At 32.1% G+C, this 14,480-nt stretch overlaps 2 protein-coding genes across 5 annotated transcripts in view; both read left to right on the top strand.

Moving 5' to 3' along the window:
* The window catches only part of LOC145323193 (uncharacterized), a 100,518-nt gene extending 88,073 nt beyond the window's left edge, over positions 1-12,445 (top strand). Inside the window, exon 3 of one of the 4 annotated variants that reach the window (XM_080165612.1) lies at positions 10,452-12,445. In XM_080165612.1, coding sequence (XP_080021738.1) covers positions 10,452-10,720 — 269 coding nt within the window. In that variant the 3' untranslated portion in view covers positions 10,721-12,445. Of the gene's footprint in view, positions 1-4,385; positions 4,903-5,791; positions 6,089-9,559; positions 9,868-10,451 lie in introns of those variants that run through there. The other 3 variants (XM_080165629.1, XM_080165627.1, XM_080165617.1) reach the window with 3 other exon arrangements.
* LOC145323198 (protein tramtrack, beta isoform-like) lies at positions 6,464-9,196 on the top strand. Its single transcript, XM_080165651.1, has 4 exons — positions 6,464-6,683; positions 7,872-7,942; positions 8,487-8,543; positions 8,970-9,196. Exons 1-4 carry the CDS (start codon positions 6,662-6,664, stop codon positions 9,087-9,089), a joined length of 270 nt encoding a protein of 89 aa, XP_080021777.1. The 5' UTR covers positions 6,464-6,661; the 3' UTR covers positions 9,090-9,196.
* Positions 12,446-14,480: the final 2,035 nt, after the last annotated feature.

Consider the following 14,480-nt stretch of genomic DNA (forward strand, 5'->3'; position numbering starts at 1 on the left):
ATCCTCTAATTGTACTTTAAAATGGGTGAGGGTGGGGGGGGGGGGTGGGGGTGATTACTTTTCATTTAAAAAAATGTTTTGGTATGTGAAGTAAATTTTCTAGGGTAGGCTTTATTGTAAAAAGAGCCTTATCGGTATAAAACGAGATTTTTTGGTACAGACAGACAAACACATATTACATTCCTTTGCTTTCATTTAAGGATAAATTTGAAACATAAGTAGATATTTTCTCTAAATAAAAGTAACCACATGGGAAACTTATGGTATACGATACACACCAAACTTTTCCTTAAGTTTCTAATTACTTATTACGGACGAAATTAAGGAAGATTAATTTACCTTCAAATGTCATATTCCTCTTACCTTTAAACTAACAATAGATTTATCATTACTTGGATCTTACACCAGTTTATCATTTACTGTAATTAGGTGAAACTTGTAGTTGGCTAAAATAACGTTCTCCCCACATCTACCTCCTTTACTCCACCCCTTCCCCCCTGTCATAATATCCACTTATATTCTACGAATCTATATGCAATCCATTATACTAACAATATTACTATTTCAGGTAGCATTGACTCCAACTGTATCTGGAATGACATCAGCCATACCTGGGACTGTTACCTCTGCCAGAAACAGTATTCCTGTAGGGGCAACGTGTACCGCCATATTGAGATGACCCACGTTACGAACCAGGAATATAGAAGAGATAAAGCTTAATAAAAGAACACCCATGTTCATTAGTAACGCAGCGAAGATAAGCTAATAAAATATGTAAAAACAGCAGGTAATCTTTGAATGTAATGTTTTGCTTTTTTGTCAACAATCCTATTATTTAGCATAAATTAACATTGTAGTTGGAAAGCAAAACATTACTAACATAAATTGTAAAAATGATTAGTCAATATAAAATGTAACTAACGGCCCGTTTTTAATTATAGAGCAGCTGTCCTACAAAATAGAACACTTTTTTTACATTACAAGATAAGAACCATTATTTTGATTTATTTCTTTAAGGAGGTGGTGGAAGGGGGGGGCTTGAGGGTCAGTTTTACGATTTAAGTTAGTTTGGTTATATTTGGTATCTGGGTAACCCCGCAGGGTTAGGCTTCCCGCAATGGTTAGGCATAGGGGAAAAAAAACTAAGCCCCTTTTGATTCCAATTTATTTTAAAAATAAGAGGGACGGGGGGCCGGGATTATCAGTGTTCAACTGGCTTCCTGCGATAAAGCACCTTTTTATACATGCCTTATTTTTTCTTATAACACTGTTCTGATCAGGATATTGAGTGTTACATGTGTTCTAAATGGTTCAAGAACAAAGTTCTACTCTCTCTGCACCTCAAAAGAAAGCACAATATCAGTGATGAAAAGAAGAAATTCTTTTAATTTATTGGAAATACATGTTAAAAGATAAATTTACGTTTAGGTACCTCCAGTAGCTTAAATGATTGTTTATTTCTTCTACCTTAGTGCAGGATCATTTCACATGGCTTAACGTCCTACCGACATCCAACTCTTTGATTGCACGACTTTTGTTTGCAACAACTGTGCATGGCTATCATATCAATCGCTTCTTTTTTGGCCTAGACATTCTCCCTTTTTCAACCATTAATGTCGCACAGCTGACATAGCAGCAGTAGTAACCAATTTTAACGTCTTTAGTTATGACGCATACCGAGATTTCAACACTTAACCTACCCAGCAAAGACTATTAAGTACTTTGATCCTGTGAGGTTAACTCAAATTACAATAAATCCTAATATTGTCTAAAAGATATACCTGGTTTTTATTATTAGGTATAAAAATAAATTATTTTCTTTGGACATATTCCTGTTTCACTCAAACTTTCACATAACATTTCTTTCCATATTTAGATTTTCTGGAGTCCCACTTCTCATATAACACTGGGTCGAACTCTTGGAACTGTGTGGTGTGCTCCAAGGAGTTCTCTTGTCGCAGCAGTGTGCGGCGTCATGTTCAGATGTATCATCTACCTAATCAAGATAGTCAGTGTGCTCTGTGTGGGAAATGGTTTACAAATAAAGTTCTTCTACAGCAGCATATTAGAAGAACACATAAATAATACATTTTCTTATATATTTTGAATCATTTCTGTCTTTTCAAATAAGATGTTTGTTTTTAATCAGAAATTTAATCAATTTGTAAGCTAATAACAATGACCACTGTACCAAATGATTTCTCCATTTACCAAAGCTTCACATGGGAAAGTTTGAGGCTATTTTTGTTTAAATATAAGTCACAAGATAGTTTTAGTTATTTATCCCTTAACATACTTGAAACAAAGCCCATAGTTGTACAAAATGATCATTTCTGGTTGTCTAAAAGTGGAGGAGCAAAAGTTTTTCTAAAAGCGCCATATCTGACAATTTATGATTTTCTAATCTAACCATTATTTCAACTGTTTTAGGTCTAATAGAGGATAATTGTGGATACAATGCTGAGACTAGCATGTGGAGATGTCTGCTATGTGATACACAGTTCACCAGCAAGAGCAACACTAGGAGACATATTCAGAACTATCATATTCCCAACCAGGAGTGTCAGTGTGCCATCTGCGGGAAGTGGCATGCTAACAAAGTTCTCATGCGACAGCATATCAGGAGAATTCATGAACATAAGCGTTAAGTGAATTGTTAAAAAAATACTGAAAACATCTTGTCCATAACGTGAAAAAAGTATATACCTTTTCCTAGTTAAAAATTCTCAATTTTCATGTGATTTGTGTTACCAATCAGTATTACGAAATCAACATTTATCCAAGCAGATAATATTCAAACGAGTTTAATTTAACATAATCAACTTTTTTGTCGTTTTCAATAAATGAAATGTTATAGTACAATACGTATTTGATGCAATAAATAATTTAATGCTATCCCCCAAAGTACATAGCGAGCAGAGAGCCCACCTCCCTTATTTTTAAAATTAAATAAAAATCAGTGTTTTTTTCACTTGCATTAAATATAACCTAGGTTAGTTTAAAAAAGACTAACCCAAACAATCACACCACCCTTATTTTTATTTTTTTCAAAATAAGGGGGGAGGTATTTCAGTGCTCGAATACGTAACTTAAGGGAAACCGCTAATAATCCCTTCCAGATTACTAAATCAAAGATGTTTTGATTTTGTTATTCTCTCCATAATCATTGTAAAATATTTTAGATTTTTTGGAAAAGAATATGGCATGGAACCTCAGTACAAACGCTTGGACGTGTTTTGTCTGCCAGAAGGAGCTTGCTAACAAGGCCACCATACCCGACGCCATATTGAAATGTATCATCTGCCCAACCAGGATTGTCAAGGTTCTATTTGTGGCAAATGGTATTCTAATTATTACCTAATGAGACAGCATATCAGAAGAACTCATCATAAATTTTAGAGAAAACGTTTAATAAATGTTGTCTAAATTTGATTCAATAGGTATTTATTTTAACATTAAACTAATTAAATGGAAAAATAGGCCCTACCCTCTCCTTTTTTCTATTTATTTTAGATAGTGCTTGGGTGGGGTCTCGACCTTTAGGGAAACCGCCAATTTCATTTCTAATATTATATTTTTTTCTAGGCTTCTTTAACGATGAGAACATAGTATATGGCGAAAATGGATTATGGACTTGTCTCATCTGTAACAAAGAATTTAACCTGAAGAGCAATGCCGCGCGACATTACAAAACTATGCACACTCAAAATCAAGAGATTCTGTGCACAATCTGCAACAAATGGATGAAAAACAAAAATTCTCTAACGTCACATATTTTAAATACTCACAAAATAAGCAAAAGAAACCAAGATGGATTTATTTATAATCAATGAAAATTTATTTGTATTTTTTTCTTCATAAAATCATAAATAATTTTTTTATTAAATATGTATGTATTTTTATGTAGTTTAGATTAAGCCACAATTTATAGAAGTTGAATGTATAATAGTCAATGGAGAATGTGCACTTCTATGTAAACTTTCTTCACAGTGGAGAGGGTGTTACTTCATAACTATTGGAGCTTTAGGCAGATTTTTTTTTGTAGCTAGTTAATTAAGATCTGTAATATAATAGTTATGTATGTATAGCATCGTATTATATGTAGCTTTCGGCTGGCCCCTTGATTCTAACAAAACTGGTTTTAATTTATCATTTTTATTTTAGTTTTCTTGAAAAATTGTCTGTAATACGATGCTATATATAATTTTTCGATATAGCTGAGAACCGGTTTTAATCCTGCAGATATTTATCGGTTTCGAAACCACACTGGAAAAGACGTTCCTTTTCTAGTTTAAGAAAATCCCCATGGTGACTAAAAATGTACAAGTGCTCATGACTCTTTAGAATCAATTAAATTTTACTGACAATTCTATCTTTATTTTCAGGTTTTATCGCTGACACCTTCCTGACCATCAACACGCATGGAAAATGGGTGTGCCTGCAGTGTGGTAAAGAATTCAGCATCAAGCACAACGCAGTCCGTCATTTCAGGGATATTCACATGGAGAATAAACGAATTGAGTGTGAAATATGCAAGCAAGAGTTTAAGAATAAGAACTCCCTGAGTACACACATCAAGAACAGGCATAAGATTAGTAAAAGGGAAAAACAAGCTGATGTTACTCAAAGTTCATTGAATTAGTTGGAATTAGTAAAAGTTTTGTATATCTATTACCTATAAAAGAAAGGTATACCTACAAACTTTAAATTTATCTAATTTAGAATTCAGGATCAAAACTTTTGTAAATACTAGGTTTTAAGTAAATTAAAATATGCAATAAAATGTAATTTGTTATGTATTCTTATTTTTATCATTTGACTTAAATGTATTGTAGTGTAATTGTCTCAAAATAATGACCTAAAAATTGTATATTTTGATTTAAATAAAATTGTACAGTTTTATCTTTTTTTCTGATTGATGTTTAATTTTTAATTTTGTAATTTTTTATCATTGGCGTGCCCAGCAATTCAACAGGGGAGTTTATAGTAATAGGGGATGAAGAAGGATAATCCTGTGCTTTTTAAAATTTGAAAAGAGAGGTGTTAAGTCATATGCCCCCCCCCCCCTTTCCGCACGCCACAGCTTCAGGGGAAACAAAATTTTTTTTTTTTTTTGAATAATCAGAATATGCTCTTTTAAGTTATACATATGTACAAATTATTACTAATCTTGATGTATTTTTGTTTAAGGTTATGGAGGCACTTACTCAATGCTTAACACAAATGGAATGTGGGTGTGTTCACACTGTGGCAAAGAATTTACCGACAAATCAAATGCCAAACGCCATATCAGAAATATCCACCGTGAAAATGAGAGAATTCAATGTGAGATATGCAACAAATTGTTCAAGCACAAGAACTCCCTAGGGTCGCACATGATTAATACCCATAAGATGTATACTAAAATATAGAACTGTAGGTAATGTACAATTATGAAGTTGCTAATGCTTAAATAAAAATTACCACAAATTGTATATTTTAATGTTTCAATAAAATTGTCTGTTTCATTTCTGTATCAGGTTAATAAGGTCAAGATATGCTTAATTTTACATGCTGTAACTTCAAATTACAGTGACGTGCACAGAAATTTATTACAGGAGTGTAATACCTTGAGAGGATGTAAAATGAGTAACGCAATTCTTCCTAAAATCTTCTTGAAGGGGGATGATTATACCCTACCTAAACCACAACTTCAAATATAATCTTTTTGTATTTTGAATGGTTTTAATGGGAATTTCACCTTAAAGTTAGTTGTTCAAAATGTAGCTAATCCCGTTTTGTTGTGTTTAAGGTTCTGGAGACACCAACCTTTACCTGTCACTGAATCCAAGTGGAATGTGGGTGTGTTCTCAGTGTGGCAAAGAGTTTACCTCCAATTCAAATGCCAACCGCCATATCAGGAATATCCACCATGAAAATAAAAGAATTCAGTGTGAGATATGCAACAAATTGTTTAAGCACGAGAACTCCTTAGGGTCGCACATGATTAAACAGCATAAGATGTATACTAGAAATATAGAGAATGTAGCTTATGTACAATTTTAATTTTGAAGTTTCAATAATTGGATTAATAAATTCTCATTGTTGATTATTATTGTATTTCAACAGGTTTTAGTTTATGAAGAGCCTAAAGACAAAACTTAGAATTATCATAGACTGGTTGATAATTGTTTTATTTTACAATATAAGTTGAATATCATTTTTAAAATGATAATTTTAAAGAGTTGTAATTAAATTTTGGGAGCTGAAGGCTTTTTATCCCCCAAATGAAAATGAGATTTATAACCAAAAGGTAAATGTCTATAAGAAGAATCTTGTTTTAGGGGACTGTTGACACATCCCCTTTTTGCTACCCCGTATATGTTACATTAGGAAATGATATCTTTTAAGATGATAAATAAAATGGTTCTTTAAAGTTATTTGTGCAAATTATTACTAATCATCTGTTTTGTTGTTTTTTAAGGTTCTGGAGACACCAACCTTTACCTATCACTTAATCCATGCGGAATGTGGGTGTGTTCACAATGTGGCAAAGAATTTAGCATCAAGTCAAATGCCACCCGTCATATCAGAAACATCCACCATGAAAATGAAAGAATTCAATGTGACATATGCAATAAAATGTTTGTGCATAAGAACTCCCTGGGGTCGCACATGATTAATGTACATAAGATGTATACTAGGTACTATTCTGCAGAGACTAGTTCAGATAGATAGATTTAATTTTGAGATTGCAATAATTGAAGCCTAGGTAATAGGTATCAATAAATTTATAATAATGATTATTTTTGAATGTAAACAACATGTATTTCTATTATTGATAAATAGAGTTATAAGATGAGATAGAAAATCAAGGTTGCACTTTCAAAGGAAGCCTGCAGGAGATATAGCTCTTTAACTCAGAGATGGAAAAAAATCAGGGTTTTTTTTATAAAAAGAACAAACCAGTTTTGGTTTTTTTAATAATATCCAATTTTTAGGCCTGCCCCCCCCTCTTTTTTCACCCCCTCCCCCTTTTTCTCACCCCCGAAACGGACGGTGCCCAAATCTGCCCAAAAGGGCAGCCCAAAACCGCCCGCCCAAAAGCGAACGCCAGATTTGACAACCCTGATTGACAGTTATTTACTGTATTATTTACGTTATGAAAAGATATAACTGGAAAGATAGGCCTTGGTTTTTTTAAGCTTGGTTTTTTTTGGTTTAAACCACTTGATTAAAACCACGTGGTTTTATTATGCCATCTCTGCTTTAACTGTTGAAGTACTGCTCTTTAACTGTTGAAATACTGCAATAAATAAACTCAATCCCCCAAATTTGAAGCCTCCAGCTCCAATAACATTAAAGTCATAGGCATCTTAAAATGACACTTTAGGGAGTTGAAAATCTTTGAGGTATTGGGTCTACTTGTGGCAGTTTTTCAGCAGTTAGAGTGCTGTATTTCCTGCAGGCTTCCATTATTTTCCACATTATATCCCACCTTATGTAAAAGTTTATGACTTATCTAAAGTCAAAACTTTTGATCATAGATTGTTGAGTGTTTTTTAAATACTTTGTCAATTATATTTTGGTGAAATATCAATTATAAAATGATAGTTTCATTGATGTTCTTTGTTCTCTCGTGTACTTTCTTGAATGTACACACACTGATAGGATAATGGACAAACAAAAATATTATTTTCGAAAGTAACTGGAGGAAAAGTTTTGATAATTTTGTGTTATAATTTCCAGATCAAACCTTTTTAGAATAACTAAATGAAATGGCATCAAGTGTTTCTAAAGTTTAAGATGAAAAATCATTGTCAGTCCATTGTACCTTCACAATACCTATCTAATTAATATTTTAAACTAACAATATTTTTATTTTATTTCAGGATATATTGAATCTCACCTGGTGCGTAGCTCTTATGACCCACACACCTGGACCTGTGTTCTTTGCACCAAGGCAGGAGTCAATGGATAATGGATATATTATTACATGGATCTTACACCATATTATCATGTAAAGTGAAACTTGTAACAGGCTAACCACTTAACCACATCCACTCCCCTCCTACTGGATGAACGTAGTGACCAACAAACGAGTTCCATGTTATCAAGCTAAATAGATGACATTTAACCTATATCCACGTATATTTTATATCCATTCAATGGATATACTAAGATAGCAACATTTATAAAGAAACTAAGCTTGTTTATGTTTATATAATTCTCAGGGCCCCTACTGGAGCATATCATATATTAACATGTAAGACAGTCAAAAAAAATGAAAATTAAAATATTCAAATACATCAACAATATTCAAAAGGACATACGGACTTTCTGGTAATGATTATAGAGTTGCTACGCCTACTAAATTGTAACTGTACATGATTAATATGTTAAGTTTGAAATTAATAGTACAATTCTTACATGCCCTTAGTGCTATCCGTATGGACGGACGTAAGGATATACACAACCTTATTTTATCCTTTGATTTTTGTTCCAAGGAGTTTTCAAATAAATCAAATGCCAAGCAACATTTTCTATTCAACCATTTGGAAAATCAGGGAAGCATTTGAATATTTTATTACCTATTATTTCTATGTAAATCCTTTTATAAAAAGTAGTATGGTTTTTCTTTGTTTGTCAGTTAAATTTTTCTAAACTCTTAACCGGATAAGCTCCCAATTTTAGTAAAGCTTTATGAAAAAGCGCTATTCTTGTGATTTATGCTGGCAATCATTTTTATGAAACTTGACAATCACAAATTATATATTTTTAGGTGTATCTCAAAAAAACTATCTACTATAATTGATTCTAACCCACAAAAATCATTTCAAGTTCCCCAACTTCATGCAATCATCCCTTCATATCTTAAAATGATGTCACATATAAAAATGAACTTATAAGGAAAATATTTTTTATATTTTGAAAAATTTAAATTATTTTAAACTTTGATTTTATTCTATTCCAAATGCTTCAAAATATTGCAGGAGTTACAGTGCACTGTGTGTAACAAAGTGTGTAAAAATAAGATTGTGTTATCAAGACACATCAAGAGCGTGCATAAAGTTGAGCATGACAGATGGAGATTTATGAAAAACGTTTAAATTTAAATAAAAGACAATTTTTGTCCTCTCCCTCCATCCTATTATATGGTATTGGTTTAAATATGCAATCTGGTGCGAAGTATAGTGAATAAATTCTTGAATATTTTTAGTTAATGACTAGGTTTGATAAGAATGGTGATTGAAATATTTGTCAGGGATCTAAAGAGATAAGACAATGGCCGATATAATAATGTACATCACCAATTATGCTACACAAAATTACCTCTTCTTAGATTGTAATTAGTTTTTAAATTGTTTCTACACTCAACTTAATGAACCAACCAATCAAAATTCATTACAAGGTTCCTAAAGTTGTAGAGCCATAGAACAAGCCATCCTGTTTAAGTCCATACCTTATTGATCATTGAACATTGACCCATCCATATCAGCATGGCGGACTGACCGATCTTTAATATAACTGACTTTTGGTATCATCTTACTCTTACTAAGTGTTTCTTTTCTTGTTCTAGATTACATGGAAACTTATATGGTGTACAACAACAACCCGAACTACCCAACCTGGACCTGTACACTGTGTGCCAAGCAGCTGACAACCAAGAGCAATGCAAAACAGCACTTGCTGACAAACCACATGGATAATCAGCAGGTCAGGTGCAGTGTCTGCAGCAAGGTCTTCAAGAATAAGATTGTCATCTCCCAGCATCTGAGGAAAATGCATAATGTTGTTAATCAAAGATGGAGATTTATGAAGTATGAATGATAAACCAGACACGTTGAAATTGTTTATGTGACTTTTTTTATAAACTTCTAAGGAGCATCTGTTTGTATTTTCTATAATGGATCATTCTATTAATAATGAAAGTGTTCAGTTGTTTAATGGTTCTGAGTTTAAGATTCTACGCAGCAGCATTCATCTATGAATTTATTATGTGAATTCCTTCAACCAGGCCCTACTGTTAGTTTTCCTTCATAAAGACGAATTTAAGTGTGACACCTGCCTTACAAAAAGACGAATTTACGTTGGACACCTGCTATGCTAAGAATGCTGAAGTTATTCAACATGAACTTCATACTAAAAATAATCTTTGTCTATTATTTTTAGCTTATCCCTGTACACTGTACAGCATTAATATTTTTCCAGTGTTGCTTCAAACCGATTAATATCCGCTGGATTAGAATTGGTTCTCAGCCATACTGAAAATCATGTATAGCATTGTATTACAAACAATTTTATGTACACAGTCAAATTTCATTGATATGGTTATTTAATAATAAATTGTTTTCCAAATGACAATTTTCCTAAAATGTAGGAAGTATGCAGTAATTTATATTCACACATTGTTTTCATACAGGCCATATAATTATCATACTTTGTCTAACCAACGATTTCCCTTGTTTCAGAAATGGCCAACCTGAACATCATGTTTGACGACACCCAAGTGCCGCCAGTGTGGTGCTGCATGCTGTGTGACCAGATGTACCCGACCAAGGCCAGTGCTAGGCGACACTTCATCAGCCGGCACACGGAGAACAACCCGGCCACTTGCAAGATATGCGGCACTGTGTGTAAGAATAGGGAGATATTGTCGCAACATCTGAAGAGGAAGCACGACATCCCCAATAAGGAGAGAGCACAATACATGAATATTTGGCAGCTAAAGGAAAAATAAACTTTCTATTTTTTCATTATTATGTTTGTCGGAAAAGTTAAAAATATTTTTTTTTTTTCGAGGTTAGAAGTAACGTACATTTAATTGGTGATGGTATTATAGTTATTTATCGCATCGTATTATAGATAGGTTTCCACGGATATTAAAAAGAAAAATTATATGATTAAAACCATTTTTGTTAACCCCAAGGGACCGAAGTCCCGGGCTAACAAAACTGTTATCAATTTTGTGAATTTTATTTTTATTTTTGTGTAAAATTGTCTGTAATACATGATTTTTAAGTATGACTGAGAACCGGTTTTAATTCAGCTGAAATTAATCGGTTTCAAAGCCAAACTAGAAACAATGTTCTATATTTCTTATGTAAATATATTATGTTGGTTTTGTATGCGAGGCTTTTCTACATCCAGGCTCCTTCTGTAATGGCTAGACCTTAACGTTAATATAGGCATGTTAGAATTATTCTATGGACTTCAAACTTGGCATTGTGATACCTATAATTAACGATTAAATAGGTATTATTACATGATAATATAATCCTATATTACTTTTCTGGAATTTTTATTCTTAAAACGATTTGTCATGATGTTATAAGCAAAAAATCTCTATCCTTAAGTCTGCATATGTATACGTCCACATTAAGCTTTTTTGAAATATATATTAGATATATATAGAATTTTCGGTTAGACTTATAAAAAATGTTGAAAATTAAACGCATTTTCACTCTATATTTGTTAATGTTAGTTTGTCTAACCTAACCATACGATCTGTTGAGCTTCGCTCTTATGGAAGTTGTTATCTTTGTTTTCATATTGTATTTATTTACTTCACTGTATATTTATAATTGCAGTTTTAGCACTAACTAATGTTTTTTTTTGTAGCGAAGCTACTATAAAATTTGCTTTGTCTGTACGTCCGTCAGTATGTAACGCTATAAAAGTTTCTCGACTGCCGATTTTTTTTCTAGTTATTCCTCTCAACAGAATATCCAGTGTCAAATTTAATAGGTTCGTTAATCTGCCAGTTTTTTTTATAGCCACTGAACATCTGATCTGTCATTGTTTGTCCATTTTTTGTGCTTTGCTACTTGTGGATGTTGTCGTCCTTGTTTATTTGATTTTGAAATTGAATGTTTTCTAGAATTGTTAATCAAAAAAGTATCAATTTATAAAGAGTTATAAGATAAAACCTTTTTTTTATAAACATGCTATTAAAATATTGTAGATCATAAAAAAAAGTGTATACTGTAAGGTTTTTTTATCAATGTATTTTATTTAATTGTCGACTTAAACTTTATGCCTAGTATTTTATTTATGTTAGTAAATTTTTTTGTTTATAGCTCTTTTGTGTATAGTCCTTTTCGTGAGAGCGCCTCTTAAGGGGCGTTTATTCGTATTTTCACAGCAGCTATTCTCCTATTTCTAGCTCCTTTGGGGGCTCTAATACTACGGGCCAATTGTCAAACCCTGTAAGAGGCGTTGTCACGAAAGGGACTAAATCAAAACTTTTTATTAAAATTTTTAAAGATTAATTTTATTAAAAGGACTTTTAAAATTATCATGAGTTCACAATGTCTTCTAGATTTTTGTATAAGATATAGGATACTAGTTTTTAAGTAATGTATTTTTATTTTATTTTTAAGACCACATTTTTCACATTTTGTAGATTTTTTTTCGTTAAATGATGTAATATAAGGATATTTATTAATTAAATATAATTTTTATGCTATTTTGAAACACTTTTTATAGACTTTCGATATTAATGTTTGATTTAATAACTTTTATTTTAAAGAATTTAAATATAAATCAAATATTTGCTCAAAATTTTTAAAAATTCAAACTTTCAAGTCTAACCACCCTCCTTCCCTTGTTTCAGACCTTGCTGACCAGTACATAGTGTATGATGACTGCCAAGAGCCTCCAGCCTGGACCTGCTTGCTGTGCACCCAGGTATTTAACCTGAAATGCAACGCCAGACGCCACTATGTGAATCAGCACACAGAAATCAAACAAACTGCCTGTAGTATTTGCCAAACTGTGTTCAAAAACAGGGAAAATTTAGTTCAGCATTTGAAAAGAAAGCATAACATTGAGAAATCAGAAAGATGGAAATATATGAAGTTTTGATTATTTCTAATGATTTTCAAAATGGAAAAAACTAACTTTAGTTCATCTTTTGTATTAATTCTTTTTTATGAATGAAGCTTTTTTAAAATTAGAGTTGCTCCTTGCATCTTAATACTTCCACTTTGGGGTACCATGATGGTTATAGGCTGTTTATTTTTTAGATATTAAGTCTGTGGATGGTTTAGGCTAGTTTTCTGTACTTCCCCTTCTCCGATGCTAGGGCCATAGCCGACATCCGTAGTAAGGTTCTCCATTTTAGGAAATTAACAAATAGGCGCTGGGATGGTTCAAGCCTATTTCATTTTTTACACAAGTCTTTGGGTTGTTTAAATCTTTTTCACTTTCTTCTCTTCCTAAATAATAAAGGTCATTAAAATTATATGGAAGACGACATTGTTGTGCGACTAATTGCCGCGTATAATATTTCGGCTTTGTTATTGTTTACTTTTAGAGAAACTTCATAAAAGGGGCCGAGCTCCAGAAATGTAACAATAACACATCTGTTCAACTTAAAAGCATATCTCAGCTAAATGTAATAGTGAAATTTAGTTATTTGTTTGCATAGTTGCAAATTAAAGTTTTTTTCTTCTGGAAATTATGACAAATTTATTGTATCTGTGAAAACTAAATATATTTGTTCAGATTTTGCAATATATATTTAAATATATCGAAATAAAATGGTTATGTTGTTGATAACGTTTTTAATTTAATTAATTGAATTGAATTCAAAGAAGCTTAAACTTTACTTTAGTTTTATTGCTTTTTCTTACCTTTATAGATTTGTTTGTACTTACGCAATTAACTAATTTAGTAATAATTTTGTTTCAAAACTATTTAACTTTCTTTTATATGTTCGTGATTAATTAACATTTATTCATTTTGATTCAGATTTAATTAGTTTAATATCATCATTACATTTAAGTGGACATATCTGAACAGTTATTGATTAGCAGTATGGCAAATCCTAATTGTATGAAGTTAGGATCGAACGTTACCTTTAATTGTAGTTACTTCTGAAAACCTCTACCTTTCAGGCTTACTATAAAGACTTTCGTTGTCCTAATTATTTTATAGAATAGCCTTTAATTTTATCTTTTAATTTTAATTGCATTTTTAATTCATAGGCGGAACAGATGAATTCCTAGTTGTGGACCCTGAAACACAACAATGGTCTTGTCTGCTGTGCATCAAATCCTTCAGCACCAAGAGCAACGCCACCCGACATCTCGTGACATCCCACCAAGGCAGCCAAGTGCAGTGCCAGTATTGTCACAAGTGGTATAAAAACACTAATGTGTTGAGAACGCACATGAGTGCCTACCACAAAAATCAATCTATTAAATAAATATTAATAGATGTGTTTCAAAAAAATATTGTAAATAATAAATCTTGTTCAGTTTCATAATTACATTTTTATTTATTTTTATCTATATATTTGTCGTTAATTATTTATACTTTAATACTAGTTAATTGGCTGTAGACATGCTATCAGAATCCTTGGCTACACTCCATGTTTGATAGTAGTCTATTCTGATTTGGATTTTACAGCATGCTCAACAAAAGGGTAACGTGGATTAGGATTCTGATTTCGTCTGTCAGCAGCCAAATCACCATGAAATAAATTGGAAATGTAT

Source organism: Acartia tonsa, chromosome 6 (genome assembly GCF_053477335.1).
Source record: "Acartia tonsa isolate MP-2025a chromosome 6, ASM5347733v1, whole genome shotgun sequence".
Lineage (NCBI taxonomy): Eukaryota > Metazoa > Arthropoda > Copepoda > Calanoida > Acartiidae > Acartia > Acartia tonsa.

Excerpts from the sequence above, each read along its gene's own strand:
- LOC145323198 (XM_080165651.1), top strand. The coding sequence starts at position 6,662 with ATGTACATAAGATGTATACTAG. Across the intron at positions 7,943-8,486 it reads CCTGTGTTCTTTGCACCAAG|GAGTTTTCAAATAAATCAAA; the intron begins GCAGGAGTCAAT and ends TTTTGTTCCAAG. Across the intron at positions 8,544-8,969 it reads TATTCAACCATTTGGAAAAT|CAGGAGTTACAGTGCACTGT; the intron begins CAGGGAAGCATT and ends TTCAAAATATTG.